This window comes from Ursus arctos, unplaced genomic scaffold (genome assembly GCF_023065955.2).
Source record: "Ursus arctos isolate Adak ecotype North America unplaced genomic scaffold, UrsArc2.0 scaffold_34, whole genome shotgun sequence".
Taxonomy (NCBI): Eukaryota; Metazoa; Chordata; class Mammalia; order Carnivora; family Ursidae; genus Ursus; species Ursus arctos.
In genome coordinates, this window is record NW_026623030.1 from 13,674,712 (window position 1) to 13,698,223 (window position 23,512).

Sequence of the window (23,512 nt, forward strand, 5' to 3'; positions counted from 1 at the left end):
GCCGCACTGCCCCCCATGAAAGCTTGGAGTGTGCCAGGCACTGAGGAGAGGCTGGGAAGGAATACAGTGATGCAGGGGGGACACCATCCCCAGACCACCTCTGCACCATCCAAGGGAACGAGCCAGGGGCTCGGGCTCGGTTCCGCCTCAACCTCTCTGCACGCCGATCGCTGGCCGATCGTCAGCCTGTGTGATGCCGCGTAAGCGGGGTACACGACAGTGCCCACCTCTAAACAGCCGGAGAAGTAAATGGACCACGGAATGCCCAGCGCGGTGGGTGCCGGGAGGCTCCTGGCCTGCTTCCTCAGGGCTCCGCGCCCGGTCAGCAGGGGAGGAGACAGCCCGTGTTACCCCTGAGGGAGGGAGGGAAGAACAAAAGCAGAGCTACAAAGCAATTCCACAGCTGAGACACCATCTGTGTTTTCCTTCTTTTTTTTTCTCTTCGTTTTTAAAACAATATAGTGCAGACTGCACTTCTCACAGTAGAATATAATGGTCAATTTTAGTATAAAAAAAAAACATTCTCAGAGATTTGTAAATGCACTTAGTGCTTGAACAGGCCTTGGAGAGATACAGTACCGCTTCCGGAGTGCCAGAGGGGCCAGGGCTCGGGGGATTCGGGCCTTGGGGACGTAATGGGGGCGGGGGGATCCCTGCCTGCCCCCCCCCCCCAGCCTTCATGGTGCACGGCAGGCCTTGGAGGGCAGCTTGCAGGAAAGGATTTGGATTGGGTCTCCCAACTAAAACCAGTAGGTCGCCTCCTCGCTGGCTCCTAGGAAAACCCCTGAAGAAGGCAGGGTAGGGTCCCTCTGACTGGTGTCTAAGATGGCAGGCCCACTGTTAGCCCCTGTGGTGCCTTTGTGCGAATGGGGAAAAGGGCGCCCCTTCCTCAAGATTCGGAAAATTGCCATAATAAATATACAAGTCCAGGATGCAAATGGTGTCTCCTTGGACGAGGTGCCCTTGTGCAGTGCACAGACTGTACAGCTGTGCCCAGCAGCCCTGTAAGATGCGGAGAGAAGGGGGAGGTGGTAGTACAGGGTTTGGAAAGAGTGGGGGGTGGGGGTACAATTCTGTGTTGGGAAGGAATGGGAGGACCGGAAGGAGAACCTGGAGAAGGAGGGGAAGGAAGAGGAACAGGGGGGACTGGTAGTCCTTGGAGCTTCTATTAGAGTGGTCTTCACCTGGATTGGCCAGTGGGGGACACCGTAGGCCCTGTGACTTCCTATACCCCTTCTCTGCTCCTTTCCCAGGAGACTGGGGAGCTCATGTGGGGAGGAGATGTCTGACCCCCGGGGGGCTGCTCTGACCCCACCCCGACTCTAGACCGTCACATTTCTTCCTGTATCCCACCCTGGCCTGAGCTCCTCTCCTGGGAAAGCCAGGAAGAACCATTCCTGTTTTAAAGTGGTTTCTCTCTCCCTGCCTCCACCAGCTTGGATGGAGAAGTGGTGGATGTCAGCGGCTGCCCTGGGCCCTCCCCGTGTCCTAGGGCAGCCGATGGCAGGGAGGGGCCACGGGGATCCAGGTTGCCCTGCTACTCCCCATCACGTGGCCGCACGGCAGCAGCCAGCCTGGCTTCCCTGTGGGCATCCGCGGGCACTCGGGCACAGGGCAAGGCCGGGAGCCCCTGGGCACCGCCCACCCTGTTCCGCGGCCTGCCTCCCCGCTCGGCGCCCTGTCCGTCGGTCCGTGCAGCCGCCGGGCAGGCCTTATCTGTAGACGGGCAGGCGGATGTGGGCGTGCTGGTGGTCGAGCAGCCGGGGCACCGCCACAGTCTCGTAGCCCTTGCCCAGCATCTGCTCCTTGATGCAGGGCGGCCGGATGTCGTTGATGAGGTACTCCAGCGATTGCAGGCTGCTGCTCAGCACCGCCGTGTTGCACACGCTCTTGCTGGGCAGGCCCGAGAGCGCCTCCACGGGGGGCCCCGCCAGCTCCCGGGCCGCCCCCGGCCCCAGCTCGGTGACTGCCACAGCCGCCGCCGGGTTGTAGCAATCGCTGGTGGGGGTCACCAGCACGCTGTTCCAGGGGGCGGCGAAGTACTGGCCCACGGTGAAGCCGGTGGGCAGCCCCATGCCACAGGTGAGGGGCGACCCGCTGGCCCGCTCATACACCCGCCCCCCGCAGGCCTCGGGGGACTTGCTGGCCGCGGTGCTGCCGCTGTAGGCCCGCAGCGGCTGGGGGGGCGGTGGGGGCGGCTTCTGCGGCCACAGCAGGTAATCCAGGCCCCCGTCCGCATACCCTGCAGGCTTGGTGGCCCCCGCCAACGTCAAGGCCGCCGCGCTCCCCTGGCCCAGCTCGGCGCCTTTCCGGCAGTCGGGCAGGCCGGCGGCGGCCGAGTAGGCCATGCCGGGGAAGCTGGGCACGGGGCCGTGCTTGGCCGGGCTGGGGTGCGGACCGGCTACGGCCTGGCAGGCGGCGGGCGCGGCGCCCGGGGCCCGGCACTGCTGGTTGAGCTGGTAGAGGAGGCTGTGGATGGAGGGCAGGTTGGAAGGCGGCAGGGGCAGGCCGCGGCCAGGCAGGGGGATGGCGGCGGCGGCGGGGTGGCGGCGGCCGCGGGCAGGCCGGGTGGCGGGGCAGGTGCCTCGGGGGGCTTGGGGTAGGCCAGGGGCCCCAGAGTGCTGGGCACCGGATAGGGCGCAATGCCCACCTGCACGGCGGCCGGCGACAGCTTGGTCCGCTTGCCCTCGGCGCTCTTGAGCACGCTCTTGGCGGGCCCGGCGGGTGCGGCGGCGCCGGAGGAGGACACGGCGGCCTTGACGACGGCCAGCAGGCCCTGGTAGCCGGCGGCGTGCTGCGGGTAGGGGCTGTAGCGCTGGCCGCTCGTGTCATAGCCGTTGACGGTGCGGCCGAGGTGCTTGTGCTGGGGCACCCGGATGTTGGTGGGGAAGATCTTGATGGACAGCGGGCTGTTGGCCACCTTCTCGGCGTAGGCGTCCAGCTCGGCCGGGCTCGGGTAGCGGGACGAATGCATGGAGCTGGCCGCCGTCTCGCCTGCGGGGACAAGCCGGAGAGGAAAGCATGGGTGAGAGATGCCCCCGTGACCCGGGGAGCCCTGGAGGCCACAGCCCCACCGCCCCCAGCGGGGCTCACTCTGCGCCTCCCTCTGTCGGTTCCCCATCCATCCCCTTGCTTCTCCAGTTTGCTCCTTCCAGGCGCCGAAGCTCTGGATCTGGTGTAAAGTATGGGAAGGAAACGACGCATTTCGTAAGCTGAACTTGCACAGACGGCACGTGCTCCTGTACCACTCGTGTGCCCAGGCGACGGGGCACTGCCAGTCCCCCGGAGTCCCCTGCGCCCCCACCCGTGTGAACAACTGTCCTGATGGCAGTGTCCGTACAGGCGGGATGGAACCCTGCCATGCGTCCCCATCCGCATCGGCCTCTGCCACTTAAGGTGGCTTGTGGGATTTCCCCGGGGGCTGTGGTTCGTGTGTGGGACGCGCCATCACAAGGTCCTCATCCTTGCTACTGTTGATGGCCTTGGAGCCGAGACACTTAGCACCACGCGTCCTCATGTGCACGTTATCCAGTGATTTCTGTTGGGACCATGCCCAGCAGGGGGATTCGGGGCAGGTGAATACACAGCTTTAGGAGAAAACACCCACAGTTTGCCAAAGAGACCGTGCCGGGCTCCACCGCCCCCGCAGAGCACAGGGGTTCCGGGGGCTCCACACCCTCAGTGAATGCTTGGTGTCACCTGTCTTAACGCCACACCTCTGGGGGGCCACTCCTCCTATTTCCTCACTATCTTCTTTGTGCCTCCCTTTCCTCATCTGTAAAATGGGACAATGATGACCTGCTGACCTGTACGGGATGGTTAAGTGTGCTGCCCTGTGAACAGAGCACAAGGCCTGGAACGGGGGACGCGCTGCAGGCAGGAGCTGCCCTGTTGGCTTCCACTGGCTGCTCACACGCCCGTGATCAGTCAAGGTGAGGAGGGAGTTTACCCACCCCGGCTGCCCAGCCCCTCCCCGAGTCTGCCTGTCACCTGCAAGGCCGGGGTGGTAACCACTGCCTTTTCCGCACGCTGTCAGCATGGGGCTGCAGGGTGCACTTTGTGTGACAGGCTGACTGTCCTACTTTTGATGGCACCACTGGCCCCTTCCATGGGGGGGGTGGGCTGCTGGTGGGTGACCCCCTTCTCCCATCCAAAGCCCCTCCCTGGACCTGAGACATTCCTCAGTGCTGCCCAGGACCCCCCCTGGGTGGGGAAGGGAGGAGGGGCCTCTATGAGATAGTTGGGAAGACCCCGAGCTCTAGAACTGGCTGGCTGGGTAGAATCCTGTCTGGTTGTGGGGCTTTGTGGCTCTGGGCAAATGGCTGGCCTGGCTGAGCCTGTTTCCCCCCCCTGTGGAATGGGGATCGTGACTGTGCCGGTCCTGCAGCATGGCCTGGACGGATGGCTGTGCCAAGGGGCTGGTGGAGGGTGTGAGGCACATGGTGGGTGCCGGGAGGGGGTGACCTCTCTGGGCCCTGGGGCAAGGGGACCCCTCAAGGTCTCCATAGCACACTGCCTTCCTCCTGCCCTATGAGCACCCCCCCGGCCCACCAGTGACTCTCTCTGGGGGGACCTGAGAATGAGGCTTCCCCACTCCGAGGCTCTGTTTCCTCATCTGTAAAATGGGAGTGATGCTGCTGGGGACACGGCCTCCCAGGGTGGCTGCGAGTTCTGATGAGCTGCGGGCGGTGGGGTGCGGTAGCAGAAGCAGGTGCCCTACAAGGGACTGGTAGTACCCTCCCCATCTGCCTGGGACAAGGGCCTTCCTGGCGAGGAAGCGGCAGGGGCTCAGGCCGCCCTTCCTTCTGACCAGCACAGGTGGGCCTGGCATGGTGGCTGGGGTGGAGTGCTGACCCCACTACCTTCCTCAGGCCCCCTCCCCATCCGTTGGAAGGCCTCACCCCACAGCCCACCCTTCCAGAGCCTCACCCCCGCCCGATCCCCTTGTTGGGCTCACAGCCAATCTGAGCAAGCTATGTGCTGTGACGGGGAGGCACAGGCATCTTGGGATGCAGGGGGGGCCTCACTCAGCCAGCCTTCGGAAAGCAAGACCGCTTTCTAGAAGAAAGAGCATCCCAGTTAAGGCAATGTTGAAAGAGGTGAGGAGAGAGCAGAGAAACATATTTCAGGCAGAAGAAATAGCACAGGCAAAGGTCCAGAGGTGAGGACGCCTGTCCCGAGTGGGAACTGTTCATAATCCAGAATGAGAGCAGAAGCCCAGGGCAGACCATCGGGAGACAGCGGCGGCCTGGGGCGGGGGCGGGGGCGGGGGGGGGGGCGTCAGGCTGGTGCAGAGGGGCCTCTTCACTGTAGGGCAGCGGTTCTTCCCCCTGCCCCCGCCCGTGGAGGGCACACTGGCCAGCCGGGTGAGGTATTTGGTCCTCACACTTGGGCTGGGGAAGCGTCTGCCCCAGCTACTGGTGTGCAGTGGGTAGTGGGCCAGGCACGCCACGGGACGTCCCACAGTGCACGACGGCCTCCTCCGCAGATCTGCATGTTGGAGAAGCCCTGCCCCAGACCACCGGCAGCCCTGCCAGGTTTCAGGGAGGGGAGGGGTGGGGACAGGCACGCCTGTTAGAAAGGACATTCCCCTCTGCGCTGAGGTGCGGGGATGTGCTCTGACCTGGGCAGGGCAGCAGGGAGGGAAGAGGTAGGCAGCCCTCGGCATCCCAAGGAGACTGGGCCACTGCCCTCCATCCCTCGGTCCTAACCTGGGCCGGGCAGGTGGAGCTGACCCCTGGCAGGCCACAGACCTCCATCCTGACCCTGCCTGGGGCAGCCCTCTCCTAAGTGGCCTAAAATAAACTCGGTGTGGAGAATGGAAATGTCACTTTGGCCAACGGGGGAATCTTTCTCCGAGATTGGATTTAAACTACATTATACAAGCAATTTCATGGGCACTTAGCGCCGCTCGGAGAGTCCCGCAAAAAAGGGACCAGCTCTTCATTTACCAGCCATAAATCAGCAGTTGCTATAATGAGCACAAAAATGTCACTTTTATGCAATTTTACAGATGAACAAAACTGGTGAAATTAACTGTAGTAACCTACTATAGTCAGCAAAAGCGGCTGCCGGGGAAAAAAAATTATATCTGTATGTATTTTTGTTCCTCTTAAACCCTCTTCCCAAGCAGGTTTCTGCCATTGTGGTGTGAAAACTCATTTGTCCTCACCATTATACTTTCATTTGGAGTTTATCTTGAGTATCCAATGAGCCACCAACTGTGAAAATGATTAAATCTACAAAATCTATCTAATGGATGGAATAAATTAGGTGTTTAAAACCTTTAAGAAAAAGAAGTGCTGGCGGGGGAAGAGTCCTGCCTGTTACTGGTTCCCATTCACCAAGGGGAGGAGCCCGTCTGGGCCCCGGCCGGTCAGCAAGGTTCCGTGAGGGTGGGTTGGGGCCTCCAGCATTTGTGGGAGCGATGGGGCCGCCCTTTGGCTGCTCTGAGTACGGGCCAGGCTTTTCCCGACGTCTCTTGTTTGGAGCACCCGAGCGCTCTGGGAGCCGGGAGAGGGTCCCTGTTTTACAGAGGAGGAAGGAGACTGGTGGTGGCATTTGGCAGGCAGCCTCCCGGATCTGCCAGGCCCCCTCTGCGATCCTCCCCCCCCCCCCCGGTACTCACCCTCAGGTGCAGTCTCCTCTGAGGCCAGGCAGGGCTGACCCATGGGACCTGTGAGGTCCTGAGGAGGAGAAGCAGTGTGACTGTCACTGGGATACTGGCGAAGCCCAGTGAGATGAACTGGGGTCTCCTGCCCACAGCCGTGTGAGGCGGCCTCCTGGAAGCAGGGCCTCCAGCCCCGGTCAAGCCTTCGGATGAGTGCGGCCCCAGCCAACACCCTGACTGCGGCCTCGGGGGAGACACAAAGCAGAGCTACGCAGCGAAGCCGCCCCTGAATCCCTGACTCACAGAAACCGTGAGAGAGAGTGCTTGTCTATCCGTGTCTTAAGCCACTAAGTTTGGAAGCAACCAGTTCCCACCACTATAGGTAACTAGCACAGGCCCCGGCCCACAGACGTGAGTCCACGCAGCTGGGCGAGGCGCAGAGCTGAGCTGCGGACCCGGTCTGCCTGCCTTCCACGTCCCCTTCACTGCACCTGCATCCCAAGGGAGGGGCCTTACAGTCAGCCCAGAGGCCCAGAGAGGCGGGAGGTGAGCCACCAGAGGTCACAGGCCAGGCAACTGTCGCCCCCGCCCTGGGCCTGCTCCTGGAGCCCGCCGGCTGGCAGCCCGGGGACAGGTCTCGCCTAGGCCTGTGCTCAGGACTCTTCAGTGTTGTGACTGCAAGTGCCGGGGTCGGGGGGTGTGTGGACCCGCCCCTGTAGGTCACCAGAGTCCCTTGTGTCAAACCTGGCCCGGCGGCAGTGCCACTGTGGCCCTGGGAGTCTACGGCTCCTACTCTCCCCCTTGTTCCTGAGGGGCTTTCCCCTGAGCCGCCCCAGGTGCCCCCAACCCAGCCTTTCCCGCCAGGGGACGGCAGCCGTGGCTTGGGGTGTCTGGCCACTTGGGCCAGCCTGGGCCCCGTCCTCTGGAGCTTGGTGAAGGCTCTAGACTCTCCCCTGGAGGGGGGATGGGCAGCCACCCGATCAGTGCAATTGCACAGGCTGCTGTGGTCGGTGTAATGACACAGGGCCTCGCAGGAGGGGCCGGCCGAGCCGGTGTCTGCGGGGGGCTGTGAGGCAGTGGTGAGGCTGGGGGGGCAGCGCTCACGGGGTCAGCCGAGCCGGTGTCTGCGGGGGGCTGTGAGGCAGTAGTGAGGCTGGGGGGGCAGCGCTCACGGGGTCAGCCGAGCCAGTGTCTGCGGGGGGCTGTGAGGCAGTGGTGAGGCTGGGGGGGGGCAGCGCTCACAGGGTCAGCCGAGCCGGTGTCTGCGGGGGGGCTGTGAGGCAGTGGTGAGGCCGGGGGTGGGCAGTGCTCGTGGGGTTAATGTGTGGCAGGTGAGGGGGGCCTGCTGGGGGACCCCAGGGCCTGTCTTCGATGCTACTCCCTCCCTGCCTTTCCTGATCCCTCCAGCTGGACTAGGGGACCCCCCTGGAGGTCCTCTCAGTGCTTGGCTGTGGTCACCATGGGCACCACAGCAGATACTGGTGGCCCTGGGCTTGTCCTCCTGCCCCACCAGACTCGGGCTCCCTGAGCTGGCCTGCTCACTGCCGTGTCCCCAAGTGTCTACGGGACACATAGCAGGTCTCCAGGAGTGTCTCACTGGATGAGTAGGCTGTGTCCGAAAGGGTCCATCCAGCCTGGGGGCCCCTGTTCGCTGCCAGTCAAGACGCTGGGCAGAGCGAGTCCCAGGAGGAGCTAAGCCAAGGAGACAGCCCCATGGAGAGCTGCCTCTCGGAAGCCTCCCTCCAGCCCCGCGTCTAGATGTTTCCTGGGCCCTTGTCTATGCAGGCAGTTACAGGGCCTTGGAGAAGCAGCAGCAGAAGAGCAAACCAGAGTCCCTGCCCTCCCGGAGCTGACAGTCTAGCAGAGGCGACAGTCCTATATGCCACGTCAGGCAGCCACAGGCCCTGGGAACAAGGACAAAGCCCACGTGGTAGTTTTCAAAACCTGTCCACGAAATCTTTGGCACTCCTCCCACAAGTAGTGGAGGCCGATCTTCCTTCGCTCGAACGTGAAGGAACTCAGCGACTCCGTTCTTAGAAGGGGACCGTGGCAGGTGGGGCGCCGGGTGACCGTCTTGGCTGGGTGGTTACAGCAGCGTGGCTTTGCACGGAGGCCGAGGTGGCTCTGTGTCGGTCTGTCGGGGTGCCCATGCCTGGAACCCAGCCGTCGTGCTCTGGGAAGCCCAGGCCACATGGGGAGGCCACGGGTGGGTGTTTGAGTGGACCGCCGGCATCCACCACCTGATGTGTGGGGAAGCAAGCTTCTGGAAGATTCCAACCCCCAGCCTGGGTCTTCCTGACCCCGCTGCCGGTGGCAGCATCACGGAGCTGACACACCCTCCCCACCGGGCCCTGTCCGTGTTCCCAGGCATGCCAGATGGCTGTCGGAGGCCACCGAATCGGGGGTGTTTTGTTACATAAGCACAGTAAGCGAAGCGGCCCGGGGGCCGGGGAGTGACCCGGTGGAGGGGTGCCCAGCGTGGACTCGGGGATCAGCGACAAAGGCATCTCCAATAATGTGGCCTTTGAGGGAAGGCTGCAAAGTGAGGGAGTGAGCCACGTGGCCGTCTGACAGAACAGTGGTCTCCGCAGGGGGACGGCAAGTGCCAAGGCCAAGGGGAATAGGCACGTCTGGGGAAGTCGCGTCAGCAGGGGAGGATCGTAGAAGGTGGACGGGGTCAGGCCCCGTGAGGGTCTGGGCTCTTGCTCCGCAGTGGAGGGTGGGGACCAGACAAGGGACGTGACCTTCCTTGAGTTTTGATGGGACCCCCTCGGGCTACAGGGTAGAAAATAGGGCAGGAAAAGGGGCCTCACGAAGAAGTCCTGGGAGCAGCCTGTCCCCACGAGACAGGGTACCCAGCAGGTCCTCAGCAGAAATGTGCTTTGCTGGGCATGAAAACTTGGGTTCTAGAAGGCTCTGACGAAGTGGGCAAGGGGGCACAGTGCAGGTCTGGGAGAGAGGAGGTCACAGGGGCTGTACCCACGAGCCCTCAGTCTCTCTCCTTCCCTCTCGAATGGGGGTCAAGACAAGACTTGAAGAAAAAAGGCCCCAGATGCCAGCGTGGCCCAGCCTGGTGAGGGGGGCATTTTATTTCTTCTTTGTGCTTTTCTGTAGTCACCAGGGGCTGGCCATGACCGTGTATCGTGTTAGGGTGGGGGACAGGCGCCCGGCTCTCCTTTCTCCCAGGGCCCTGCCCTTGACGCCTGCGTCATGCAGTGGGCTTCAGAGCCGCCTCCTCTTCCCCTTGGCCTTGAGCAGCCAGAGCCCCTCCCTGGCTCCCCGCCCGGGCCCCCTCCCGTCAGGCTGCCTCTGCTCCCGAGCACAGAGGGCGGCTGGCAGCCTTTTGAGAAGGCATCATAGTGGGGGGGGGGTATGGGGAGGGAGAAGGGGGGCTGAGTCAGACATCTGGGTTCAGATCCCATCTCTGCCACACACTGTGTGGCTTCAGGCAGGCCGCTGCCCCTCTCTGAGCCTGTTTTCTCTTGTGTAAAATGGGGACGCGGCTGCTGGTCTTGGAGAGTTTTTATGAGGACCATAAAGGGGCCTGTCCTCGGGGTGCTATGATTGCTGGTGGTGATGAATTCACTACAAAGCCCCATCCACTGCTTCCAAGCCCCCAGGTTCGTCTCTGTAAAATCCTCCATTGAGCCCGTTTGTGTGAAATCTGAACCATTCAGGCTGGCATTTGAGGCCCCAGCCATGACGGCAGCCCTCCTTCCCCACAGGCCCCTGGACACACCCGCAGTGTCCTCTGGGCCCCGTCTCACATGCCCACCACCACCCTTGGTTGCGCGTTGGTCTGGGCCGGGCCTGGTGCTGAACCCTTACAGCCCTGCCCTTCTGACGGCCTTGTGGCAGCCTGGGAAGTGGCCCTGGTTTCAGAAGAGGAAGGGAGACGTTCAGGGAACAGGGTGTCAAGTGTGGATTGCAAATGCGACTCCCTGCACGTCGTTGCTGAGTACTGGACGACAGAGGGCCTGGGAATGGGCCAGAAGGCCCAGGCGGGGCAGGGACTGAGGTGGGTGGGAGGCTGTGCCGGGCCCAGAGGTGCGCACCCCAGAAACCGTGCTCTGACACCACTCAGAGCAAACTGTGCACCTGCTGGGTGGGAGGTGGCCCGAGGACCACTAGTTTGAGACCTCTCAGGGCACAGAAAGGATTTGTGAGCCAGGTTCTGAGCCCCGTCATCTGTCCCCTGGGTACCCGCTCTTGGTCACTGCGCACCACGGACGCCGTGGCTCGGGACAGGTCTCTCCCCCTGATACTCTTCCCCTCGGTAACCAAATTCCCACGGGCCCTTTGGCGCCCAGCTGGAACGACGCCCCCTTGTGCTCATGTCCTGTGGACAGCGTCCTCATCCGGTCTGTGTCCGTCTGTCTCCCACACCCTGGTGGGAGATCCTCCGTCTCCAGCCTCCCCCCACCGCCCCCAGTTCCTGATGGAGAGTGGTGAACCTGGGGTTGGGGGGAACTGCGCGTATAGTGCCTGGCACACAGGTGCCTGGATTACGCACCACGGGAACGGAGTAAGAAGCCGGGGCTTTGATGCCCTGGGTCTCCGTGGGGACGGGCTCCACACACCCTCCCTGGGGCCCCCAGGCTCTAACTGTCCGTTGTCTCCTGGGCTAATACGGAGGGTGAGCTCTGCTCTTTCTCAGCACCCTGACCCCTGAAAAAATGTGTGGAGCCCCGGCAGGTGTTTGCACAGTGCTGAGTCCAGCGACTCCCCTGTTCTGAGGCCCCCGGGAGGCGGTGGGGGCAGCAGCCAGACAGAACGTGGACTCCCGTACACAGAGACCACGGTACCCACCCTGTGAGCTGGGCCACCCCTGCCCCCCGGCCCCCATTAAAGTCCTGTCGGGAAATTTAAAAGGCTGGCTGGAAGTGCGGAGGAATGTCACTGCCATTACGTTAATGTTATGGGCCTTTTACAGGTGCCTTAAAGAGACGTGGTTATTAACGAGTATATTAAGCCAATTAAAAGCAGCCCTTTGAGTGGGGTTTAATGTTGCTACAGGGAGACAGGAGAGCGGGACTTGGCAGCCCCCGGCAGCCCCCTGTGAGGAGGGGAGAAGCACGGGGAGGGGATGGGGGGGGGGGGCTTTGTCAGAGAGACGGCACAGGTGCAAAGCTCGCACTCGGGCTGGGGTCGGGCCGCGGTGGACTGACGTGCAGCGTTACTACTGCTGCGGCGGACCTGGGGCAGACCACTGAACAGGACCCTGGGTTTCTCATCTCTAAGGAGAGGCAGGGGTGGACAGATCACAGGTGGCTGAAGGCCCCGTAAGGCCCGTGGTACTCGCTTCCCGAGGGGCAGGTGGACGACGGCATGGTGGTAGATTCAGGGGTGGGGGGGTGGGGGGAAGACGCCAGCCCAGAATTCCTGCTCCCAGCCTCCGGGGTTCTCCATGGGACCCCAGGCACCTCCCATAGCCACATGCCAGCCCCTCCAGGTACTGTCCAGCTGAACACAGGCCCCTGCCGGCCCACTGGACACACTCCTACAGAAGTTCTTCCCTTGGGGGACCTTGGCTTTTCTTGACTGTAAGATGGAGCTGACTGTAGCTTTCCCCCAGGAGGAGTGGGAGGACTAAAGGTATGCCAGGCACACAGTAGGTGCTCAGCAAATGCCATTTCTTTCTCGCGTGGTTGCAGATTTTGCCTGTTGCCTCTTCCCTTCAGGCTCGGGGAAGCCACAGCATGGGTGGTACCTTGTGGAAACGGGGGAGGGGTGTCCCGGGCGGCTCCAGGGCACACGGGGTCCCTGAGCACAGGGCCCGGCCCAAGCCCGCAGGGAGGAGCAGTCTGCATCTGCATTCCCCTTTGCTGCCGACACTCTGCCCTTGGAGGTGGCAGCCTCCTGAATGCTCAATTAACGTGACACTAATTAGCCGGTGGCAGCAGCAGAATCCCTAATGAGGCTGCCCAGGAAGGGGGGGAGGCGGCTGGGCCGGGGCAGATGCAGCTGTCCTCTGGCCTGCACCGGGAGGGCGCCAACCACCCTGACCTGCCTCCAGCCCGCTGACCGCGGTGTGAATCCAGCTGCCCCGCTCACCAGCAGGGTGACCTCCGGGAGGTGACCGCAGCTCCCTGGCCTCCATCTGCCCTAAGAGAACAGAGTGGGGATTCCATGAGAGAACGCATGTCAGAAATCTTGGTGTATCGTGGGTACTCAGAAAAGGCTGGCCGCCTGCCTTCCAGCTCTTTCTGGACCAGACTAGGCAGTGCAGGGTAGCGGTTATCACTGGGCACTGCAGGAAGGATCCTCTCCTCCTCCGTGTGTGTGCACATGCGTGCAGGCTCCCACATACACAAGCTCAGATGCTTAGCGGCACACGTGTGGAGTCACAGGTGCGCAGATATTCAGGGCCGTCCTGTACGTAGAGACCAGGGGGTGCTCACAGGCTTACGCGTGCAGCCACACACGCCTTCCACACCCTGGAGTGCCCAAGGGGGCCTGCAGGGCTGGGCGGACTTTAATCCCTTCCCAGCCTGACCTTCCTGCCGCTCACCTGTGTCTCCGTTTCCCTTACCTGCTCCCTGACTGGCCTCTGAGAGCCTACTTCTCCCTGTCTCCCTGTGCCCAGCCTGCTGCCCACTGCCTGCCCGGTGCCCTTTGGAACCGCTGCCTCATCTCTCCTCCTTGTGGCCACATACATTACGCCCCACCCACTCCGTCTCCATCCACAACCACGTGGGTCTGACTCATCCACCCTTCCCTTCGCATGTGCCCAGCCCCCTCCCACCCCTTGCCCCTCCACATTGCTCTCTCTCTCTCTGCAGCCACATCCCTGGCTCTCTGTTCTGGATACTGGTCCATCATAAGTGCTGCAGACACCCTCTCTCAATCTTTAGCTAGTCTTGACTTTTTTTATGGTGCATTTTGCTGAGCTGCAGTTTTTCATTTTAATGTGTTCCAACTGGTTTCCTTTATTTGTGCTCTCCCCCTCTTTTTCCGTTTGCAAATCCTTCCTGGTGGATATTCCCTGTCATTTGCTTCAAAGAATTACATGGTTTTGCTTCGCATGGTGCCAGATTTTTAATCTGTCTGGAATTCCTCATTGTGTGTGGTGTGAGGTAGGGCTCCAATGTCATCCATTCATTCCAGAGGTCCTAGCACTGCATGTCCATCCCCAGGGATCTGCAGGGCCTGCACACTGGTCCCTTTCTAGCTGTTCCGCTCCCTGCCCTGGCTTCCTCTGTCCCCATGCTGATCCCACCACCTCAGCCTTAAGCCAGAGCAGTACTAGCTTGGTCCCCTACCCTTATACTTCTTTGTCAGAAGTGCCTTGCCCTTTCTTGGCCTTTTGTTCTTATCAACTCCAAAGTTAGCTTTTCAAGTTGCACGCGTGTGTGCACGCACACACACACACACACACACAAATGGTCAGGATGTAAGGGCTGGATTTATTTCCCCCTTATTGAATCTCTGTCCACGTGCAGGATGTATATCTATGTTTATTCAGGTCTTTAAAAAATATCACTGAGTACACTTTTCTCCACAATAATCATTTACCTCTTTCACCAATTTATTTTAGTTTCTTAATACAGTAATACCATAACGTGGATAAAACGGACAATTCCTAGAAGACACAAACTACCTGACTGACTTACGAAGAAACAAAATCTGAATAGAACTGTAACCAATGAGCTGGATTTAGTCCTCAAAATACCCCCCACAAATCCACACCGCAGCGAGATCCCACTTCACACCCAGGGGCACGGCCGGGATCAGAAAGCCAGGTGGTAAGTTTTGGTGAAGCTGTGGAGGAACTGGCGCCTCCCCCGCGGCTGGAGGGCGCGTGCAATGGCACAGCTGCTCTGGAAACTGTTCTGGCAGTTCCTCAAAGAGTCCGAGAATGGCCATGTGCCCCAGCAACACAACTCTCAGGTTTACCCGCAAGACCAACAAAAACCTATGTCCCTGCAAAGACTTGTACGCGAACATTCACGGCAGCATTACGATCGCCCCAAAGGTGGAACAACCCACACATCTGTCCGCTGACACGTGGTAAAGAAAACAAGACGTAGCCATGCAAGGGAATATTCCTCAGTGATCACGAGGAATGAGGTATGGGCACGAGATACTTGGGGGCTGAACCCCGAAAACATAGGAAGTGAAAACAGCCAAACACAAAGGGCTGCACGTTGTATAACTGCATTTATCCAGAACGTCCGAGACAGGCAAATGCAGACACAGAGAGTTAGCGAGTTGAGTGGTCAGGCTGTGAGGAGGCCGGAAGGAATGGGGACTGACCGTTCATGAGGGTGGGGTTTCTGTCTGGGGCGATGAGGCAATGTTCTGAAACTTAATGGTGGTGATGGCATGGCCCTGTCAATTCAAGCTACAAAGTACTCGCCAGTACGCTTTGAATGGATGGAGTGTGTGGTAGGTGTTACCATACGTGGAAAGCTGTTTCCAAAAAAAAAAAAAAAATGGTAATAGTATCTTTTTTTAAAATGTAATTTCCAGGGCTTTGTAGCTGGTGTAGGGTAGGCGCCAGCAAAACACCGCATCCAGGCCAGGCCTGGCCTGCTGCCTGCTTTTGTAAATAAAGTTTTATTGGAACACAGCCACGCCAATTCATTTCCCAGCGTCTGTGGCTGTTTCCGCGCTACCACGTGGCCGAGCGGAGTAAGTTACCGTAGAGACTGTCGGCCCGCAGGGATGAAAATATCGGAAAAGTTACAGGGAGCGTTCGCCGGCGCCCGCTGTAGGGAACACGATGGTGTTTGTGTGTTGGCCTTACATCTGCAAGCTTGCTGGATTCTTTTGCGGTTTCTACGCAGCTAGTTTCACTTCTTTCTGATCCTTATAGCTTGTTACTCGTGGTCTCCGTCTCACTGAGCTGGCCAGGACCTCGGTGCAGTGTGGAAGGCCGTGATTTGGACCTTTGTCCTGCTCTGGTTTTAGCAGCCCTCAGGTTGGTTCGTGGTGGATTATGCTCGGCTGCTCCATTAACAGAGGAAGGGGCCTGCCTTCTGCGTGTAAAAGCTGATCTTTATTTGTTAAATCCTGCAAAGGGGGCTGACTCCATCTGGCCGTCTCCCAGCCCTTCAGCTCTGAGCTGCTGTCCTCTCCTAGGCAGCGTTCCTGTGGCGGGCGTGGCACCGGACCTTCCTTCTGTCCCCAGGCTGCACTCAGCAACAGCTACGTAATTGAATCTGCTACCAGAGGTTTGTTTTTAATTTTATTGGAATTTTAAATTGCTTTGTTTCTTCCGTATTTTATTAGTGCCAGTGGAAGCAGCTGCAGGAATGCTCGTGGGGCTGTATTTCCAGCCTTTTGGGGTCAAGGTTGGTGGGAGAGGGGTGGGAATGGGGGAGAAGAGCCTCTTCCTGCTCCTCCCGGGTGAGCAAGCCCTTCCTCCCCTGAAGACGAGAGAGTGGGCTGGGAAGCTTTTGTCCCTCGGGGAGTGTGGGGAGGGGGCCGCCCACTCTCTGGGGGGAGGCGGGGCAGGTAAATTGTTTGAGTCTGCCACCAGGCCCTGGAGGTTCTCTGTTGTTGCATCTTCACGTCACAGTGGAGTTAACAGGCCCGGAGATGGCTGGTCACTCACTTGCCCAAGAGCACGCACACACACACACACACACACACACACACACACACACACGCGTCCCATTTGGGGCACAGCCAGGATTTGGCCCCCGGACCATCTCCGTTTCAACGCCTTTGTCCTGGGGACTCCTGGGAAGGAGGGCAAGGTGGGCACGCTACTCTCACCTATAGAAGGGCCCCGTGAGGCACAGAGAGGCTGTGCCGCTTACCCAAGGCTGGGCAGAGCAAGGGAGGCAGCTCATGTCAGTCTGCTGGGGTGGCGGCCTCAGCTCTGCTCTTCCTGGATGCCAGATCCCTGAATGCCACCCCCAAACCCCCGCGGTGTCTCTCCGGGGCTCTCTGCACAGCCTATACTTAGAGCAGTGTGGGCTCCAAGTTCACGTATCAACACCACGATGAGAAAGGCAAATATTCATTAGCAGGGAAGGTCCTGAGCAGCTGAGAGGAACATGCTCCTGTCCCAGGTGTGGGCAGGTCCTGTTTGGGACCCTGGGACTCTGGCCAGCTGGGAGCAGCCCAAGAAGTTAGGCCTGAGGTAGCGGAGGGGAAATGGACTCCCCTGCCCACTGTATACACGCACATACGTACGTACACCTTTTTCCTTTTTTCCTCTCCAGGTCACTTTCTCAAGTCACTGGAACAGGCTTCAACGGCCAGCTGCCCAGGCTCCTGGACACAGGGTCACCCCACCTCCTGGCTCCTCTACCTGCCTGACCTCAGGCCCCGGAGAGGGAGAGTGCCGCCGTCTCTGGCTTGCTGGCCGTGTTCTGGGCATATGTGGTTGCCATGGCTCGTGTAGCTTTGTGGACGCGGGCCGCTCTGATCCCATTTTATAAGGACTGGAGGGAGGGCATCTCAGACTGGGCCATATCTTCCCTCGACCAGGCTTTTGACATTACTGACACAGGTGGTCAGAGCTGGTCGGCTTCCCAGGTCCACCTGACCCGACCCCTTGCTTTATAGAAAGGAGAACACTGGTCCTAAGAAGCTGACCAACTTGTCCAAGGTCACAGTACACGTGGCCCAGTCGAGAGCCTTCTCCTGTGGTAAGAAATGCAGCACAGCCTATGGTCTGGTCACAAAGCTCAGGGAGAGCCCTTCTCATCTCAGTTCTGCCCGAAGGCCACAGGCCACGAGGGTCTGCTTAAGGCCTGACTGCCCCAGAGTCACGCCTGGGAGGAAAGGGCAGGAGCCTCCCCTGCCGAGTGTCTAGGCCTTGACCGGCAGCAGGGCACCCAGTTCAATGTGCTTATCTCCCTTCCTGCCCCCCTTTCCTGTGCTCTTCAATTACAGGCCTAGTCGTTGTCTTTTCCAGTAAGTGCAAAGATGTCAAAGGGTCTGAGTGAGCTGCAGAAGCAGGACGTCCTTGGTGGCCCTCTACACTATCTCGTTCAAGCCTTGGAGCAGGAGAGAAGGACCGGTCCAGGTCATCATGCCCGGCCCCTGCCTGCAGCCAACTGCACAGGAGCAGTCAAAGGTGAAAACGCACAGATCCTCTGAGCCAGTAAGTCCGTCCTGGAAGAATTTTTTTTTTTGCACAAATATACCTACATGTACAAAGATTCATTACAGCCCTGTTCTGAATAGCAAGAGACTAGAAACAACCTAAACGTCCATCAACAGAGGGATGGTTTAACATGTTATTCTTACCCATGTAATGGAATACCATGCAGCTGTTAAAGAGAGGGCACGCCTTCTATCAGATGGTGAGTAACTGCCAGGCTATACTGGCAATGAAAAAAGGCAAGGAACTGAGACGGGGGGATAGGAGTGTTTCTACAGAAGGTATTTACTGTTCCTCCTGCATGTGTGCATTTTTCAGGAGGGTATTTAAGAAACGGCCAACACTGGTTTCCTCTGAGAAGGAGAGTTATTTTTCGTTTTAAATTCTCGTGCTTTCTGAATTGGGCACCATGGACAATCTATTCAGTGAAGTACTTAATTTAATAAAAGAGAATATGTTCTCCCTGAAGGTCATGTAAAGGAATGAAGGGGACTGTGCATGGAAACATTCCTTGAGACCAAAGCCCCCCCCCCCCACCAAATTATCTGTCATTGTTCTGTATTTGATAAGGCAGACAGTTACTTCTCTATACCCCCATCTCTGAAGGAACACCAGCAGAAGACCCTCAATTTTGAGGCATGTTGATATAATACCTTCTCTTCCTCCAAATACCCCAAAAGCAACATGGAACAAAAACGCAAGTTCCCTTTTTTGGCAAAACTAGGAGACCGCTAAACCCCTCAACAACAACAGGCAGACAGGCTGCCCAAAGCAACAGAGATCCAGTGGGGCTGAGGGAGGAAGCGAAAGAGAGGGCCAGAGCTGCACATTTCAGAAAGAGCCAGCAGCATACACTTCCCAACTGTGATGGATACGCCCTGTACAAATCTAAACCCCCTTCTGTGCCACAGCGAAACCAGGGATGCATCAGCATTTTAGACCTTCCCTACGCTCACTCGGTTCTGAAAAGCAAAGAAGGTAGGGCTAAATAAGAAAGCCCACAAATAAGCCATACTTGTAGGAACTGGTTTGTCTCCGAGGCCACTGGAGGGAAATAGCTGGGCTCAGAAAAACTCATCTCCTCCAGAGGCAAGTAATAAAATTGAACCAGCATGGTACTTCATTAAAAGGAAAATGAAAAAGGCAAAGCCTAAGTAATGGCTGGCAAAATAAAATAAATTTTTTAAACCCACTTCCCATCAGAAAAATGTAGCCACAGACGAGATGAAGATTATAGCCAGAGATTTCACTGGAAGGGAAAAAAACCTTGTAAACAATTATTTCTATAAAACAAAAACACAAAGTAGATATACAAGAGTAGAAGATTAAACTTGTAAAAGCAAAAGGGGAAAATGGAATGTACAAGGAAAACAAAAGATGCAAAAAAAAAAAAAAAAAGAGCAAAGTGAAAAGGGCACATAGGGAAGACAGGCAAAAGACTTTGCTTAACTAGAGTCTCCAAAGAAGGAAAGTGATATAATACAAGCCTTGGATCTGCCTGTGAAAAGGGCACAGTACTGTGTTCCAGGAAAAAGAGACCCTGAACGGTCAACCCCAAGACACATGCTAGTACAGTAATAATAACATGAAAGACATGGGAAGATCAAAGTGAAATATAAAGAAGGAAAAATCAGGCTTCCACTTCTCCATGGCAACATTCAACATTAGAGGAGAACAGAATATGGTCTGCAAAGATCCTCAAGGAAACAAAGTGACCCAGCGATTATTTTTCACTCATTCAAGCAGAAAGTCAACAAGATATACCTTTCTGAACTTGTAGGAACTCCTGGAGTGCTGTTCACTGGAGGCCTTAAGCCATATACCCCTGGACTGACTTTGGATGATGGGAAACTAAGGTGTAAGAACTGGTGGTGAGCACTGACCCTATTTCTCTAGGAGACAGACTGAAATAACTGTGGGACTGGGGTGATGTACCAACATTACAAGTCCTGGGAACAGAGTACTGGTATCACTAATAGCAGAAGGTTGGGAAGGGAAAGAGAAGGATGGCAGTAGAAGTACACAGATATTCTCATATTTAATAGTTGGGATCAAAAGATGTATTTTTTTTAGATTATGATTTTTTTTTAGTAATCTCTACACCCAACATGGGTGGGGCTCGAACTCACAACCCTGAGATCAAGAGTCATATGCTCTACCGACTGAGCCAGCCAGATGCCTCAGAAGATATTTAAAACTGATATCAGGTAGGGGCACGTGGGTGGTGCAGGCTTGGTTAAGAGTCCGACTCTTGGTTTCGGCTCAGGTGGTGATCTCAGGGGTGGTGAGATCGAGCCCCGCATCAGGCTCCGTGTCGAGCCCTGCATTGGGCTCAGTGCGCAGGGTGGAGTCTGCTTGAGATTCTCTTTCCTTCTGCCCCTCCCACCTGTGCTTGCTCTCTAAAATAAATAAATAAAAAAGAAACTGATGTTAGGTAACGGGAGTCTTAATACAAAGAAGTGAACTCTAAGAAAATGTAGAGAGAAAAAAATACATTGATTTCATCATTTTGTTCATTTTAGGGACAGTAATAGATACTGTTCCAAAGAAACAGAGATCAGGGTATTATTTGAAGTTACGGCACGAGAACAAAAACAACCTTCTTCATGACTAGTAGTTACACAAAGCAGGACAGATAAGACTTTTTAAAAAAGATTTTATCAATTTTTTGAGAGAGAGCGAGAGAGAGCGAGAGAAGCAGACTCCCCATTGAGCAGGGAGCCTGACACAGGACTCGATCTCAGGACCCTGGGATCATGACCTGAACTGAAGGCAGACGCTTCACCAACTGAGCCACCCAGGCGCCCTGACATAGACTTTTCAAAGCAATTAAAATAAAGCACAAAATAGATCAGACACCTGTCATATCAATAAATGTAAATGGGCTAAAACATTAAAAAATGTTTAAAAAGCCGTTCAGATTGTCTCACAAAGCTTAATCCAACTCTACGGTATATGAGTCATGTCTAAACCAAGTAACTCAGGCTGAAATCAAAAGATCGGTAAAGTTTCAAGGAAAATGTGAATTAAAAAAGCAGCGGTAACTATCAATATTAAACATGGCAAAGAAAAATGCAATTTACTACAAAGATTTAAAGTATTAATATCTCTGTGTTAAATGACATTGCCTCACCACGCATAAGGCCACGACTGTAAATGCTGCAAGAAGAAACAGACTGGGAACACGTGAGTAGAAAGTATCTAATTCATTTCTCCATCCGTGACAGGTAAGCAAGGATATGGAAGACATAACTAACATAATTAATGGGGGAGACATAATTGGTATACACCAAACGCACAAAACCCGATTACATCACAAAGAAAAATTCAAGTCCCAAAAAGTAGAAATCACGGACAACATTCTCTGATCACGATGCATTATAACTGGAAATAATGGATTATGAAAGCACTTTACTACCTGAGTGGAGAGGTGGAACTCAAGCCTGAGGTCAAAGAAGAAATCAAAACCAAATTATAAGAGATTTAAAAATTAGTGACAGAAATACCTTCTATCAGGACCTATAGGGTACAACTAAAGCAGTGCTCAGAGAATTCACAGCCTTAATATTTCTTTTTTTTTCTTGTTTATCAATATAAAGAATTAAGCCTCTAACTCAAATTTTTTAGGAAACAAGGAAAGTACAAAGAAGATTTTAATAAAAATAAAAGCATAAATTAATGAATTAGAAGCCAAAAAAGGGTAATTACAAATAATCCTAAAGATGGATCTTAGGGGAGGGGAGGTTGGTAACCTCTTAGCTAACTAACCTAATCAAGAAAAAGGGGGATGGGGTGGGGGAGAGAAGCACAAAATATGCAAGAAATAAGGAGGACGTCATCATTTAAAAGGACGGTAAATTAATTTGTTCAACCTCATGCAAGTAAATTTGACAACTGGATAAAATGAATACTTTTCTAGACAGACATAATCTACCAAACTCATTCAAGGAGCAGTAGAACAATTCTAACAGATCAATTATTACAGAAGAATCAAAGAGCTACTCTCCCGCCCCAAAGAAAGGCACTGGCCCAGACGGTTTCATAGAGGAGCAACTAATTGTTAAAGAACAGATAATCCATTTCTACATAAACTGCTACAAAGCACAGAGAAAGGAGGGAAGCCTCCACTTTCTTTATGAGGCAAGCATAACACTGATCGTGAAACCCAACACAAATTTGTTCCAAAAAAACTGAAGACTAATCTCACAGATGAAGTTGCAGCAAAACCCCTAAGTAGCCAAGCCAATCCAGGAATATATTGAAATATTCACCATGACCAAGTGGGATTCAACCAGGAATGCAAGGATAGTTCGATGTTAAGGGAGCTCTATCATTATTATTAAAAGATTAAAGGAAAAAAAACATATCATCTTCATAGACACTGAATAGGCATTTGGTAAGCTTTAGCTTCCATTCTTAATTTTTTAAAAAACAGGACTACATGGATACTTATTTAACCTGATAAAACATCTGCCCCTGAAACCAGCATTTTGCATGATGGGGACATCCTAAAACCTTCTCATTAAAGTCAGGAATGAAGCAAGAGTGTCCATTATCACCACCATTTTTTTTCATTGTTCCAAGGATGGCAGCCAACACTATTAAGTGAGATAAAGAAATTAAGGTATAAAACTTCCAAACTAGGAGGTAAGATTATCATTTGCACGTGATAAAATAGAGTCACTGGAAAATCTAAAACCAAATGGAAAAACCATTACAAACAATAAAAGAATTCAGGAAGGGGGCAGGAGTTAATAGCCTTTATATAAATAACCTCCATTTCCGGAAGAAAAGACTAGCCAAAAAAAAAAACAAAACTATCCAGAACTTTTAAAATGTGCAAGATCTAGGTGAAGCAAATATTAAAACATTCCCAGGGACACAATAAAGTCTGAACTGAGGGTTTCTCATGGTCCTGGAGGGCATTAACAGAAAAAAAAATTTTTTATTATAAATTTCATGCAATCACAGAAAAAAACAGGATTTTTGTTTTTACCCAGATGAGTTGATTCTATTGTTCAGTCAGAAAAATAGCCAAGGAAATTATGTGGGGAGGGAGGGGGCCTAACAAGAAACATACAAGCACCACGAAATATTAACGAACCTTGAAAACGATGCTACGTGAAGCCAGTTGCCAAAGACCACATGCTCTAGGGCTCCCTTGTCAGGAAAGTCCAGAGTAGGGACTCTACAAAGAAGCGGAGTGGGGTGGGGGGGTCAGGGAGTGACCGCTGATGGGGAAGGGGTTTCTTCTTGAAGTGATAAGAATGTTGGGGGAATGGCTGCAAAATTCCGTAAATATACTAAAAAACCATTAATTGTACACTTCACAGGGGTGGGTTATATGGTATGTGAATTCTATTTCAATAAAGTTAAAATTCTTAATGTATTATAACTCTCACAATTAAAACAGCACTGCCCTAATGATTTGAAGATGCTTACTTAGGTCCGTACCTCACACTTTAAAAAAAACTAGAAGAAACACTAGGGAACTTAAAAAAAAAAAAATCTCAGCATGAGGAAGGACATTCTAAGTATGACACAAAAATCCAAAGGCCCTAAAAGGAAAACACAGACAAATGATAAACCGGGGAAACTATATGCAATTCCGATGACAGAGGCCTAATTCCATCATATACAAAGAGCTGCTGTAATTTAATAAGGACAAACCCCCCCCCCCATTGAAAAAATGGACCAAGGAGATGAGTTCAAAGATAAAATAGCTCCAACATGAAAAGACATTCATCCTCATTCATGTTAAACTTAATTTAAAACTACACTGTGATCCTACTTTCACCGATGAGGTGACCCAGCCAAGAAGTGTGATAGCATGTTGTGAT

At 55.0% G+C, this 23,512-nt stretch overlaps 1 protein-coding gene across 1 annotated transcript in view; it reads right to left on the reverse strand.

Annotated features, from left to right (window-relative positions):
* Positions 1-326: 326 nt before the first annotated feature.
* Positions 327-23,512, reverse strand: part of FAM222A (family with sequence similarity 222 member A) — a 54,226-nt gene continuing 31,040 nt past the window's right edge. The window contains 2 exon segments of the mRNA XM_026515082.4: positions 327-2,540; positions 2,543-2,994. Of these exon segments, the coding sequence (XP_026370867.3) occupies positions 1,713-2,540; positions 2,543-2,994 (1,280 nt within the window). The 3' untranslated portion in view covers positions 327-1,712.